At 42.1% G+C, this 14,958-nt stretch overlaps 7 protein-coding genes across 7 annotated transcripts; 5 read left to right on the top strand and 2 right to left on the bottom strand.

Annotated features, from left to right (window-relative positions):
* Nucleotides 1-705: 705 nt before the first annotated feature.
* SAMD00019534_016570 (hypothetical protein) lies at nt 706-1,326 on the bottom strand (the record flags this gene model as incomplete). The annotated part of the gene is made up of 1 exon (XM_012902248.1): nt 706-1,326. One exon carries the CDS (start codon nt 1,324-1,326, stop codon nt 706-708), a length of 621 nt encoding a protein of 206 aa, XP_012757702.1.
* Nucleotides 1,327-1,629: 303 nt separating this feature from the next.
* Nucleotides 1,630-2,174, bottom strand: SAMD00019534_016560 (hypothetical protein; the record flags this gene model as incomplete). The annotated part of the gene is made up of 2 exons (XM_012902247.1): nt 1,630-1,803; nt 1,899-2,174. The coding sequence occupies 2 exons, from the start codon at nt 2,172-2,174 to the stop codon at nt 1,630-1,632; spliced, it is 450 nt and encodes a 149-aa protein (XP_012757701.1).
* Nucleotides 2,175-3,449: 1,275 nt separating this feature from the next.
* On the top strand, nt 3,450-4,899 carry SAMD00019534_016550 (hypothetical protein; the record flags this gene model as incomplete). The annotated part of the gene is made up of 3 exons (XM_012902246.1): nt 3,450-3,797; nt 3,881-3,990; nt 4,080-4,899. 3 exons carry the CDS (start codon nt 3,450-3,452, stop codon nt 4,897-4,899), a joined length of 1,278 nt encoding a protein of 425 aa, XP_012757700.1.
* Nucleotides 4,900-6,100: 1,201 nt separating this feature from the next.
* Nucleotides 6,101-7,259, top strand: SAMD00019534_016540 (hypothetical protein; the record flags this gene model as incomplete). Its single annotated transcript, XM_012902245.1, has 6 exons — nt 6,101-6,140; nt 6,251-6,322; nt 6,402-6,580; nt 6,654-6,835; nt 6,914-7,079; nt 7,158-7,259. The coding sequence occupies 6 exons, from the start codon at nt 6,101-6,103 to the stop codon at nt 7,257-7,259; spliced, it is 741 nt and encodes a 246-aa protein (XP_012757699.1).
* Nucleotides 7,260-8,168: 909 nt separating this feature from the next.
* Nucleotides 8,169-10,896, top strand: SAMD00019534_016530 (hypothetical protein; the record flags this gene model as incomplete). Its single annotated transcript, XM_012902244.1, has 3 exons — nt 8,169-8,232; nt 8,321-8,839; nt 8,915-10,896. The coding sequence occupies 3 exons, from the start codon at nt 8,169-8,171 to the stop codon at nt 10,894-10,896; spliced, it is 2,565 nt and encodes an 854-aa protein (XP_012757698.1).
* A 297-nt stretch (nt 10,897-11,193) lies between these two features.
* On the top strand, nt 11,194-12,108 carry SAMD00019534_016520 (hypothetical protein; the record flags this gene model as incomplete). The annotated part of the gene is made up of 4 exons (XM_012902243.1): nt 11,194-11,353; nt 11,447-11,592; nt 11,686-11,867; nt 11,949-12,108. Coding segments are annotated over 4 exons (648 nt in total), but the record flags the coding sequence as incomplete, so codon positions are not given.
* Nucleotides 12,109-12,812: 704 nt separating this feature from the next.
* SAMD00019534_016510 (hypothetical protein) lies at nt 12,813-14,337 on the top strand (the record flags this gene model as incomplete). Its single annotated transcript, XM_012902242.1, has 3 exons — nt 12,813-12,858; nt 12,991-14,181; nt 14,306-14,337. Coding segments are annotated over 3 exons (1,269 nt in total), but the record flags the coding sequence as incomplete, so codon positions are not given.
* Nucleotides 14,338-14,958: the final 621 nt, after the last annotated feature.

Genomic DNA, 14,958 nt, shown 5'->3' with positions numbered 1-14,958 from the left:
CTGTTTTTGTTGTAGTTAATCAATTGATACTGATGTTAATTATTGTGTAAACATGTGGACATTATATACTTACCCTATTGTGGTCATATTCAACCAAATATGAACGTCCATCCGGTGTCGGACCAAATTGATGAATAGTCCAATAATTGTGAGTGATTGATTGAGTGATTGATGGTGCTTGGGAAAAAGACATAACCATGTCCACAGGATACCACACTGTGACCAGTCAATGAAGATGAAGTCGAGAACATCTCATTGTCAAACCACATCATCCATCTATCTCTATCTCTTTTTTCGAGTGTTGTGATTGATTGTGTGTGTGTGTGAAGGTGAATGATTGATTGATTGAAATGTCTGGACAAGTTGTGGAATGTGATTGTGTGGGTGAGTGTGGATGATGTATGAGGATGATGGGTGAGGACTACAATGATGATGTTGATGTTGTTGTTGGACTGGCTACATCTGATCATTTACTTGATTGATTGAGTAGTGATTGGTATGATAGAATGAATGATTGATTAAATGTATGTTGCTTACTTTATTATTTATTTGGTCCGTATGGAGTATGGTGGGCCAGCCAGGCTTGTCGTCCAACAACAAGTCTCGCGTGAAAAGACCAATGGCATGCCATAATGTTGACATGATTGACATTTGATTGATTGGATATATTGTACAATATATAATATAATTTGTTGAACTGAATATTTAAGGACATCCAAAGTACATTCCATCAGGTGCCAGACAGAATGGATCGACTTGTTGATAGTCGCTACATAGTAAACAGAGCTCATCATCGCATGTAGCTTGGTAGAGATTGCCATCATCACATTTGTTGAGTGTGCGCATGTAGCTGAGACAGATGGGCTCGGGCGACACTATCATCTTGTACGGACTGCTCTGATCGTTGTTGCAGTTGGGTGCGCTGTAGAAGAAAACGCTGGTCATGCCATGGATCATGCTGTTGACCTGCGACTGCGAGGCGCACTGTGATTGAGTGAACGATGAGTTGCGAGTGCTGCACGTCTCGAATGGGAACAGCTGCTTGCTCTTGGGACTGTTGCATCGACTGTCGTAGAACTCCATAAAGAGCACGCCATCATCCTGGCACTCGTACTGCTGCGACTGTGACGACACCTGCTCACAGTAGCCCGACTGATACAACTCGATCTCCACCAACGAGTCACCATGGCACTCTGACGAGTTGTACCATGAGCTCAAACTATATGTCGGTTGTGCCTTGACACCTGTCGTGATGGTCATAGTCATCATCATGATGATGGTCATCAATGCCACTATTGATCTGTTGTTGTTGTTGTGTTGATTCATACTTCTTCTCTATCTCTATGTATCTATATCTCTATGTATCAATCAAGAATGATCCAATAGATGATGTTGAAGATGGAGTTGGAGTCTTTGCAAAATAATATCTTGATTGGGGCAACAAGAAGGTCCAGCCGACTTTTCCAAAACAAACACATCAGATTGGGGCTTGTGGAGAAGCCTTGCACGAACGAGCAAAGATGCCAGTGCCAACACCATCACCACTGCTGGGGCAGGGCACATGTTGTTGTTGTGGTACATTCGTCAGTCATAGAATAAATGAATGAGTATGAGTATGAGCCAACACCTTCATCCTATGAGGGCAGGGTACAAGTCATCTCCATCCTCTTCGACCTCCTCTTTGAACTCTGATTGCTTCAAGCGTTGAATGTCCGACTCTAAGTATGGCTCAGTCATTGGATAATGTTCCTTGCCATACTTCTTCATCTTCAAGTGATGTTTACGACCTGATGCATGTTTGTTCTGAAGATTGAATGAATAATGAGTGAGCGAGTGAACTAGCGAGCGAAAGAACGAGCTTATGACCGAGCCTATGACATTCGCGCGAATGAACATACCCATTCAGACTCGTTTGGTAATACTATGTTACATAGTTTACATGACCATGTGTTGGCTATAAGATGTCGTTTGGTACGACGTAGATGTTTCTTTGACTCTAGATGTCGTCGATACATTGCTATAGAGGTGAAGAGTGCATTTGGGCAAGATGGACAAGATAACTTCTGGCATATCTCCTTCTGTTGTACCTTCAATTGTTTCTTCCCATTTAACCTTATACTCTCCTTCTCCTCTGCACTCAACAACTGCCATGCATGAGCTCTCTCCTTCCCCATCTCTTTCTCCATGGTAGATATTTGAAATATATGAATGATCGAATGAACGAATGATTGTTTGAAAGAATTAATGGTTTATTTAGTTCAACTTGGCTCATTGACATTGGATATTATGATATAATGCCTGCAAGATAGCAAAGAGATAGAAGGAATGATGATTGATTAGTATATTTGGATGGTTATGTTGAGTTGATGTTGTATGTAATTGATGTTTAAAGGTGTTGTTTGTTGTTGTATTGTGTCAGAAACGAGGAATGTTTGTAATCAGTTTCCCTGAAGATTCATAGATGCATAGGGTTGCTTTCGTTTATCATCATGTGAACAGGTTGAGTGATGTGATTGTATTTGAATGCTTACCTTTAGTGAAGTGAATTGAATGAACAACCTACTCAGATCTTCTTCCTTTTGTTCTTGTTGCTCTCGCACAACTCTAAAGAAACACACACAACAAAACAAGTTAATTTTTGCCAACAACAAACGTTACAAAGTCAACTTGAACTCCAACAATCATTCATGATCCCAACCCGACGTGTCGTGTCTATTGTATAGTAACTTGTTGATATTGACTCTATGTGTGCTAGGTAAAGAGTATTGTACTTACTATCAATCATGATTGCTATTGGCTTTTTGGTTGTGACCTCATTACATGATGTAGTCCAACCATTCAATCAATCAAACAATCAATTATTGTTTCCAAGATTGGTATTGATTAGGACGGTCTTTCTCTCTCTCTCGCTCTCTCTCTAGATAAGACTGTGAGGGAAGGAACCAATGACCACCAAAAGAAACGAGAGAAGGAGACCGTTGCACGGAATCAGACGCAGAGTAAGAGCGCAGCTCCTACGAACTCACCCCTTGAAGAAGGCAGCTCCCACGAGTGCGTCTTCAAAGGAGTTCGGTGCTACCTTCTCCATCTTCTGCATCAGGGATATCATCCTCATCGTCCTCTCTCTCGTCGTCAGAGATCAGATGTCTCGTTGAACTTCATGTTAGTGATTGAACAAGTTGTGAATGGGTGTGAATGAAGAAAAAAAAGAAATAATAATAATTAAATCCTTGATGAACATCAACAACAAAGTGTGTGATGATCAATCAAACACAAGTTCACAATAATCATTAACCTCATTAATTAAAACATAGTGTGTTGTTATTGTTGTTGTAAATATATATATAATACTACATATAATATAATCATTTAAACAAACAATCAATCAAACAATAACAATAACAATAACAACAAAGTAGAAGTAGTAGCAAGAGTAGAAGAAAGAAATAATGTCAAAGAAGACTACTACGGCAGCGGCAGTCGCACAGAAGGAGGAGGCAATGCAAGCTGAGAAGGAAGCAGTGATTCCAGAGGAGATATTTCAAATGTCTGCCGAGGACATTATGAACAGAGCGAGGATGATGGAGAATGAGACAAAGATGTTGAGAGGTGAGCATCTGACAAAGCATCTCGAGTTGGAGGCCCTTCAAAAGAAGATCAAGGAGAACAACGACAAGCTGCACGTCAACAGTCAGTTGCCACATCTCGTTGGTAACGTCGTTGAGATCATCGAGATGACCCTTGATGGTGAGACCAAGCCATCAAAGTGTGTCGTAGTCAAGGCTTCAACAAGACAAGTATGTTATATTCATTCATTCATTCGAATCATTCATTCAATCAATCAATCATACTCATACATATTAATCATCATCATTGTTAGACCATATTCTTGGCATACCCAGGCATTGTCGATGTAGACAAGTTGAGACCAGGTGATCTTGTTGGTGTAAATAAGGACAGCTATATTATATTGGATACTTTGCCACCCGAGTATGTCACTGCTGTTGCAACACTCATCACTAATTCAACGTCATTAACATCCTCTATATCTCGATCAATCAATCAAACAATTAATATAGATATGACTCACGTGTAAAGGCAATGGAGATTGATGAGAAACCAACTGAGGAGTACAGTGATATTGGAGGATTGGACAAACAGATTCAAGAGTTGGTAGAGGCTGTTGTGCTGCCAATGACACATAAGGAGCGCTTTGAGTCGATCGGTATCAAGCCACCAAAGGGTGTGCTTATGTACGGCCCACCAGGTACGGGCAAGACATTGCTGGCCAGAGCCTGTGCCGCTCAGACCAACTCGACCTACCTGAAGCTGGCCGGTCCACAGCTGGTGCAGATGTTCATTGGAGATGGCGCCAAGCTGGTGCGTGACGCCTTTGCCCTGGCCAAGGAGAAGGGACCCACCATCATCTTTATAGACGAGCTCGACGCCATTGGCACCAAGCGTTTCGACAGCGAGCTGTCGGGTGACAGAGAAGTACAGAGGACAATGCTGGAGCTGCTCAACCAGCTGGACGGTTTCAGCAGTGACGCCAACATCAAGGTGATTGCCGCCACCAATCGTATCGATATCTTGGATCCGGCCCTGTTGCGTTCCGGTCGTCTCGATCGTAAGATTGAGTTCCCCTTGCCCAATGAGGAGGCGCGCTCGCACATCCTGCGCATCCACTCGCGCAAGATGAACGTCAGTCCCGACGTCAACTTTGAGGAGTTGGCACGCAGCACCGACGACTTTAACGGTGCCCAGCTAAAGGCCGTTTGTGTCGAGGCCGGTATGATTGCCCTGCGCAGAGGTGGCAAGGAGTTGATTCACAATGATTTCACAGAGGGCATCCAAGAGGTACAGGCAAAGAAGAAGAAGACTCTGGAGTACTATGCTTAATTAATTAAGCACATGATCATATCCATCCTGTAGTCAATCAATCATTCAAACCCCCTATCCATTCAATCAATCAAACAATCATCCATGTCCACATCCACCATCTCAACAATCAAACAATCAAACAAACAAACAACCAACCAACATCAAGGGTGTTTGGAATGTGAATTCAAACATCCATACCAACAGCCGTCCGTCATCCATCCATAATAATAATAAACCAACTTACTGTTCATATTGTAATCAGTTGACACAAAATATAAATATAAAATCCAGGATCTGTTCATGATTCAATATTACTTTGAGATGTTCCAGAATATACTTTATTTATTTATTGTATCCAGTAATCAATCATAATACTCTGATTTGAAGACCCCTATATTCTTTTCCAGACTACACCCATCCACACGAATAAATCAAACTCGTAACATATATGTAATACCAATGTAAATTACATCCATGAACAAGTAGTTTATCATAATATCGCACAATGAACAGTTTACATAAAAATAATAATAATTGAAATCAATCAATTAAATATTTAAATCCACAACAGAACAATCATTCCTTCAATCAATCAATCAATCAAATTACAATTAAATATAATAATGATATCAATAACTAGACCTATATCAATTTCAATAGTTATTATTTTTGTACTTTACATTGGAGGATCAATGTCACAATTCCCTCCAACGACCAGTAACTTTGGGCACTCCTCAGGAATAGTTGGGACAGGTACTATACCTGGCACACATCCTAGGGGAATAGTTATATTACCAGGAGGTTTATCTCCAGGAGGTCCTAGAGACTATGTTTACTCCTCAGAATTAGTTTGGGAAGGTGCAGTAGGTGGGGAGGGAATTATTAGAGTTCAACCAGGAATTCAAGAAGGTCCTAAAAATTTTGCTCCTCCTACTCTAGTTTATTATCCCGATCCCATATATTAAAAAATAAATAAAAATTTTAATTTATAGCCTAAATTTAAATAATGTTTGTTATCCATGAATGAGATACACCGAGGTAGTTTTATATCTAGTTGGATGTTCGATCCACATACATAGGATTATATTTTTTATTATTATCCAAGGATAGGTTCAAAAAAAAAACAGAAAAGAGCGCAATCATATCAATTCGAATCAACTTTAACAACAACAAGACAAGACAATACAATACAAGAGAAGAGCAGACAATACACTGAGACATGCATGGACAAGGAACATATTTGGAGAACTACTTGGAGAGTATGATGTTGATGTTGTTGTTGTTGTTGTTGTTGTTGTTGTTGTTGTTGTTGTTGAGTTTAGAATACGAACTAACAACTAAACTAACTAAATTATAAATGATCTATCAGGTATCTCAACAGTGCCGCTTGAGCTTACACGTAATCTAGCGTTGATAAAAGAGTTGGACTACCGTTCAAATGGTATGTATATGATCGATGATAACATAGTAGAAGTAGTAGTAGTACATAATAGTGGTAGTATACTAACAAACAAATATAGATGTTGTTGATAGAGTTGAGACATTGACAACACAGTTGTTGAGTAATACAACTGCATCTAGAAAGGCTGCTCTGGACTTCCTCTCTGAGAAGGGCACCAAACAATACAAGAGCGATATGAAGACTGTTATGGAGTATGCCGATGAGAAGGTCGAGTTATCAAACCAACTATATGAGCTGGTATGTACACGACACGACCTCAACATTCATACATACAATACTTACTTAAACTCTCATGAATGAATGAATGAAGATCGATAGACATATTAGAAAGTTGGACAATGATCTTAAGAAGTTTGAAGCAGAGATTGAAGAGGAGGATGAGAAGAAGAAGCAGAGAAAGGGCGCGCCACAACCTGTAGAGGCACCACGAAAAGGCAAGGCCAACGTGCCAGCGCCAAACAGTCAACATGTCTCATTATTTGGAAGAAAGAAGTATGGTACCATACTATCTCATTGCAATCATCCTTTCATATATACTGACACTCCACGCGTCATGCCCAACAAACATAGATCAATATCAGAGTCTACAGTTTCCACACAGGATACCAAGATGGCATCAATCACTGGAAGTGGATCAACTGCTGATCTAGACTTGGCCATTGACCCAAACGAACCAACATACTGTGTCTGTGGCCGAGTGTCATTTGGTGAAATGATTGAATGTGAGAACTCTGGTGTAAGTATTTATTGTTTTATTGGATGGATCATTGATTGACAGAGGATATTGACCAAATAACAACAATGACAACAATAGTGTAAGATTGAATGGTTCCACTTTGAATGCGTTGGACTGTCCAATCCACCAAAGGGCAAGTGGTACTGTCCAGACTGCGTCAAGAAGAAGAATATAAAGTAATTAAATGGGCCAGTCAGTCAGCTGGTTACATCATGTTGTACATAATATACGATCAGAGCAAGTCACTGCTAGAGAGGACAATTCCTTTGGACCCTGGAAACAAAGAGTAAGTCCGTCAGCCATACTGACGAATATATGAAGGTGGTGGCAGGCTTGGCTTCATAGTGAGCTTAGATCACAACAACAACAACTCATAAAATCATTTGTGGAAGAGGCGAATCAATCAATCAACATCCACACCAGTCAATCAATCACCACAACACTTACATCCGATTGATGATCATGTGATTGATTGGTTGATATACAACTCAAGCTTAAAACACACACACAACATATAATATACTTGTGTTACCTATCCCTATCCAGGCCATGGATGGTATTGTGGTGTTGTTATTGACATCACACACATGATCAATAATTCTGATTGATTGATCAACACACACACACACACACACACTTACACATCTAGAAGTTGATCAATCAATCTTATTTGTTGTGTGTGTTGCTGTTAAATTTAGACCGGTTGTATAGAACATTTAAATGTATATACTCTAAATGTTGTGGATGGTTAATCTTGAGAGAGTCCTCCCTCCATCCCGCGCGCCCTTTGTAACAGACAATCTCAATCACTCACTCCACTTCCCATCCATCCATCAATCAATCATAGAGACACAAGACACACTTGATCATCACCATCACCTTCATAATAATAATAATAATAAGAATAATCAAATAATATTAATTACCCAATTTGGAGTTCACTTGATTGATTGTTGACAACTTCCATCCATCCATCCATCAATCTATTCACTCAGTTAGCCTGTCATTCATTCAGTCAGTCAGTCCAACAATATAATCTTCAAGATCGATCTTCTCCACTTCACCAAGATATAACATATATTATTAATCATGGTCAACATGTCCATGTCAATAGTGTTACTACTATTCCTTTGTAGTAGTAGTCTAATTAATGGTATTATTATTATCATTATTTATTTTAATTATTCCAGAATGATCATTCACTAACTTAACCCTTGCCCCCACCTGATGAATCAACTTAGCTCAATTCGCGATCAGTAACACTGATACAGATATAATATTAACTGGATCAGAGGCACCGAATGTTAGGAATATATCATTCACAGACAGTAAGAATAATAAGGTGTTTTTGACTGGTACATTGTCAGATGATTCAACAAAGTGGACAGCAACATTCGGTTCATACTCTGATTATTCAACTGTGGCCGTCACTATATGTAAGGTTGCCAAGTGTATCCTACAGCAGTGGACACCAGCAGGAGTCATCACATCTGTGAACTCAATACCAACATCTGGAGGCGATATTACATTCAGTGGAAAGTTCTTCTTTGCTGCTGATGATGGACTGTCGCCACAGTTCACCCTTGGTGGCAACAATGTACCAATTGGTTCCAACCCCATGACCATCGATCCAGCAGGTCGCTTCATCACATTCGCCATGCAGGACTCATACTCTGGAATCAATCTCGATGTCAGCATCCTGATCAGTGGCAACAAGTTACAAAACTCACCATCCTACAATGGAAAGTTCAGCTACACAGGTATGTTTATGATTGATCGATGGATTGAGACCGTTCACTTACACACCATTAATCAATCAATCAATCAAATTATAGCTCCATCAATTTCAAATGTTAGCCTTGTTAGCAATGTGTATATTGTTGATGGCGCTAGCTTTGGAAAGGTATTCAACAAGGTATCAGCTTACCTCAATGGTGTCCAAGTTGGAGTTGATATTACTGGAACATTGAATCATACCAATCTCAAGATCCCACTGACCAACGCAATGATGTGTCCCGGTCCCCAGACATTCCATCTGATCGTGGACAGTGCCGTCCAGGTAACCAACTACACTCGCAACCTTGTACCAATAATCAACTTGGTATCATCAGTACCATCAGCTGGAGGAGTACTAACAGTGTCTGGTAACTACCTGTCTTTGACCAACATCGATGGTTCGTCCGCAACCGCGTCAGTGGATGTGGGTGGCATAGCATGTACAGAGCCATCCAACCCAGCTGGCGACATTGGCCAGATCGCCTGTAACATGCCTGCGGGATCAGGTACCAACAAACTTGTCCGCGTGACCATCAACAACATCAACTCGCAAGAGGTTGTCAAGTTCTCGTACGGCGCACCACAGATCAACAAGGTCCAGCAAGACGGTCCAGTGATCACACTGACCGGATACAGTTTTGGTGACATCACAACATTGGTTGTGTTTGGCGATGGCACCAAGGCTTCGCCAAGCTTTGTCGATGCTAATGGCCAGACGCTCGTGTTCACTACGCCCAACACCACAAGGAATGGCAAGATGTACATCCAGGTGGGCAACCAACAGTCACCAACAGTGAGCCTGAAGTTGACCCCCATCTTCCACAGCGTCACGATGTCGCCCACCAACGGTAGCACCATCGCCATGCACGGCCAGTTCCTCTCGACGTTTGACAGCCTCAACAACGCGTTGCCCATCAACATCAACATCTCCAAGCTTGTCTGCATTACCCCGAGGAACCTGGACAACGACTACACCGTACTCTACTGTGATATCCAGGCGGGAGCTGGTGCCAACTACCCTGCTGCGATAACCATCGATGGCCGCACGACCAAGGAGGCCGTCAACTTCTCGTACATTGCACCCAACATCACAGACTACTCGCAGGTGGGCACCTTTGCCTACTTCACCGGCACCAACTTGGGCCCATCTCAGGCCAGCCTCCAGGTGAAGTTTGGCGGCGCCAAGTACAAGGCGCTGACACTGAGCAACAACAGTAACATCACGATCGAGTACAACGAAGAGACGCAGGTCGGTCCGTACAACGTGTCGTTTGTCGTGGGCAACCAGGAGACCGCGCCCCTCAGCATCACCATCGCGCCCTCCATCGTCTCGATCTCGAGCGTGCCAACGAGCGGCGGCGTCGCGCAGATCAGAGGTGGCATGCTCTACTTCCATCGCACAAATGAGCAAGGCAATGTGACCACGCTGCCCAGCAACATCACCATTGGCACATTCACATGCATCGAGTGGGACTCTGTCAATGGCTCGGTCATCAACTGCAAGATCCCACCCGGTGTTGGCACCAACTATCTTGTCTCCATCTCGATCGACAACATCTCCACCCCAGCATCCAATGCTCCAGTCTACTTTAACTACTTGCCACCAGTAATTGAGGACGTGCCATTGAGATGCACGCAAGACGGTGGTCCAGTGTCGATCACTGGATACTCTTTCGGACTGCCATTGTCCGTGTCGATTGGAGGTGTTGATTGCTCGTCTCCAGAGCTATCCAGTGACAACCTGACGATAACATGTACGATGCCGGCATGGGATTTCTCCAAGAGTGATGTGCCCGATGGTGTATTGGACGTGGCTGTCACCGTGGACACGCAGACGACCACCAAGAACATATTCTCGTATGACCTAGTAGCACTTAGAGACAAACAGGCAACTGATGCAAGGAATGCCCGACTGAAATGGTTAATACCAGCCATCGTCGTTCCAACCGTCGTTGTAATAGTCGTAGGCAGTGTTGTAGCATCAATCTTTATCAAAAAGCACATGAAGGAGAAGGAGTTGAGGAAGATGTTTAAGAAATAATCATTCAATCATATCATAGTTCTATAATACATATCCAATACAATATATTGTAATAAACAAACCATTCATTCATACTATCTATCTATCTCTATCTGTTTCGAGTTGGCAAGTCATGGCGCGAATGAATGAACTTGGTGAATCATCATCGTTGACCCCTCACACTCACAGCACTTCACCTCAAATTTGAAGAAGAACAGCATTGAGTTGACTTCATTCATTCAATCAATTGAACATACATACATACATATATACATAACGATACAGATAGAGTTAGATAGATAGAATAGATATATAGATATGACAAGCTCAAATCAAGGAATGGAGTTCTTCCCAAACACATACTCTTATGATAATTCAACAGATATGAGCCAGGCATTCGGTGGTCAGATGTCAGGTTCAATGAGCAGAGCGACACCAGGTGTTGACTCATTCGAGGATGAATTGCCACTGCTTGAAGGTATGCGATATATCAACTCGATCAATCGAATCAATGAATGAATGAATGAAAGAATGAAAGACTAATCAATCAATCAAACACAATGGATAATAGAGTTGGGAATCAACTTTGATCACATCAAGAAGAAGACATTGTCAGTATTGAACCCATTCAGAAAGATCGATGCACATACAATGGATGACACTGACCTTGGAGGTCCCATCTTCTTTGGTCTAGTACTTGGTTTCTCATCATTGATGGTAAGACCATTCAATCAATCAATCAATCAATCATTGTCTTTGATTCAAAGTGACTAATCAATCAATCAATGTGATACACAACAACAACAATAGGGTGGAAAGATACAGTTTGGATATATATATGGACTTGGATTGATTGGATGTGTATCAATGTACACAGTTCTCAATCTCATGAGTGAGCATGGTATCGACATGTATAGAGTGATCAGTGTTCTTGGATATTGTCTGTTGCCAATCGTCACTCTATCATTCGTATCACTTTCAATCAACATCAAGTATGTATATATTGATATCATTGTATATTGATCAATCAATCAATCATTCTCTAACACTCACTAACCATTCAAACAACATAGTGGAATGATTGGTTACTTGTTGATATTAGTTGCGATACTTTGGAGCACATACTCTGCATCAAAGATGTTTGTCAAGACACTGACGATGGTCGATCAGAGGATATTAGTAGCATATCCAGTTGGGCTTCTCTACACAGGATTTGCACTTATCACAGCGTTCTAATTATCTTTACATCAGAAACAAACTAAACTAAATACATGTACTTCATTCATCAATATCTTGAACAACATGATATGTCACGCATTGTATACTAATAATTGATTGAATGATTGATGTTGCTTTTAAAGCGCGACTTTACGCATCAAGCTAGCCGTGAATGTTAGACGAGTCCCATAAGTAGTGAACGTGAACGATAATCACTTATGATGGAATTTGACGAACGAGGCAATTTGGTAAGTTGCTTCTTTATTTCCCAAGTCATATTGCATTCAGGCTGTTAAACCTCTTGAATGTGTCGAAGGGAGCATAGAACAAAACATTATGCATATTCGATTCCTTTAAAATAGAGTGTCAAACATCCTAGTTTGTACTCTTTAGAGTCGATTGCTTACATCACCTCATCAAACAAAAAAAAAAGATAAACATAACAATGAATAAATGGAACTATTCCAAACATTACCCATCTCTATCATTTGTTCATTCAAGGTGGGAGCAATGAACTATGCGATCCCAGAAGTTGTTGAAGTAACTTTGAGCCCCGACATTGAATAAAATTTATTCTAAATATCTGAAGTGTGCTCGTCTCTTTAGCCTTCAACAACACAACAAGTGTGATCACTCGATTCAATCTCAAACTTGAACAACAACATACTCATTCATACATACATATATAACAAGTATAAAATATATACAAGTAGTACAAGATGATCAAGTCATTGTTCGTATCAACTACAAAGAATGTCATCAATGGTATGATCATTACTCGATCACTCAATCATTCAATCAAACATCAACATAGTATGAATGATTGAATAAATGAATGATTGAAACAGATAACTTATTATTCAAACATGACTGACTGATTGATGTTGAAACAAACAGGCACATTGAGATCGAATAACATGGTTGGAGTTAGATCATATGCTTCAGTGGCTGGTGTTGTGGATAAGTTCAGTTGGGAAGACCCACTTAACTTGGATCATTGCTTGACAGATGAGGAGAGAATGATTCGCGAGCAGGTAAACACATTCTGTCAGGAGAAGTTGATGCCAAGAGTACAGATGGCCTACAGAGACGAGCACTTTGATCGTGCTATTATGAGCGAGTATGGCTCAATGGGTATGCTGGGCGCCACCATCCCCGAGTACGGCGGTGTATCGCACGTCGCCTACGGTCTGATGGCCAACGCTGTCGAGAAGGTGGACAGTGGCTACCGCTCGGCGATGAGTGTGCAGTCCTCGCTGGTCATGCATCCCATCTTCACATTCGGCTCCGACAAGCAGAAGCAAAAGTACTTGGACAAGCTGGCCTCGGGTGAGATGGTCGGCTGCTTTGGTCTCACTGAGCCAAACGCTGGCTCGGACCCCGCCGGCATGCAGACTCGCGCCAAGAAGGTCGCCGGTCAGGGCAAGTACATCATCAACGGCACCAAGACCTGGATCACCAACTCACCAATCGCCGACGTCTTTGTCGTGTGGGCCAAGGATGACAATGGAGACATTCGTGGATTCGTGCTGGAGAAGGGCATGAAGGGCCTGTCGGCACCAAAGCTCGAGGGCAAGCTGTCACTGCGTGCATCCATCACTGGTATGATCGTCATGGAGGATGTCGAGGTGCCAGAGGAGGCCATGTTCACCACCGTCAAGGGACTCAAGGGACCCTTCTCCTGTCTGAACAAGGCTCGTTACGGTATTGGCTGGGGCTCATTGGGCGCTGCCGAGTTCTGCTACGCCACCGCTCGCCAGTACGGCCTGGATCGCAAGCAGTTTGGCAAGCCACTGGCCGCCAACCAGCTGTACCAGAAAAAGCTGGCCGACATGGCCACCGAGATCTCGCTCGGACTGCAGGCCTGTCACCAGGTTGGTCGTCTGATCGACAGTGGACGCGCCACACCAGAGCGCATCTCGCTTATCAAGAGAAACAGCTGTGGCAAGTCCCTGGACATTGCTCGTCAATCAAGAGACATGCTTGGTGGCAACGGTATTGCCGATGAGTATCATGTCATTCGTCATGCCGCCAACCTCGAGACCGTTAACACCTACGAAGGAACACATGATATCCATGCTCTGATTCGTAAGTCGCGTATTCCAATCATTCGACCAATCAATCATTCAATCAATCATTCACATACTAACACGTAACGTTCATTCATTCAATCAATCAACCAATCAATCATGTGACCGATGGAACATATTAGTGGGCAGAGCCATCACTGGTATCGCAGCTTTCTAATCATGATGTGATTGGTCGAAGAGAGTAATCACCGACAACATCGCCATCGTCATCCATTCATCCTCGCTCGCAGCCACACAGCGACTTTGTAGTCTCGCCCATAAGTTCAACAAAACAATCACACAAAACAACCATGGTTGTTGGTTATCAATTACGTCAATGTATCCTTTGCTACATCTACAGAGCCAGCCAGCCAGCCCGAAAGAGAGAGAGTATTATTAATTATAAATCACATCCATCATGAGATCACAATACGAATAAGCTTATTAAGCGGTGGAACACGTTCTCTCTTGTTCCGCCCATACGGCGCATCGATAAGCATCACTATGGTGATCATACAAACAAGTGCACACACATTGAGATATATTATTTGTACATCATGTTTGCGAGCGAGTGAGTGTGTGACGTGTTCCTTTGCCATTAGTGTGTCCACCACCCTGGTAAGTTGGACCTACCTGATGGACCTCGAGGATCAAATTAATCCGAACGCGAAAACACAGCAACACACACTAATTCGCTCATAAATCGAAAGAAGTATTGTTCTTCTATTGTCAGGTCAAGGGTAGGCAGGACCTTCTAAGGTTGGGTATTCACCTCCAATACCTTGGATGAGTGGAT

This window comes from Acytostelium subglobosum (genome assembly GCF_000787575.1).
Source record: "Acytostelium subglobosum LB1 DNA, scaffold: scaffold3, whole genome shotgun sequence".
NCBI lineage: Eukaryota > Evosea > Eumycetozoa > Acytosteliales > Acytosteliaceae > Acytostelium > Acytostelium subglobosum.
This window is presented reverse-complemented; position numbering and strand designations above follow the sequence as displayed.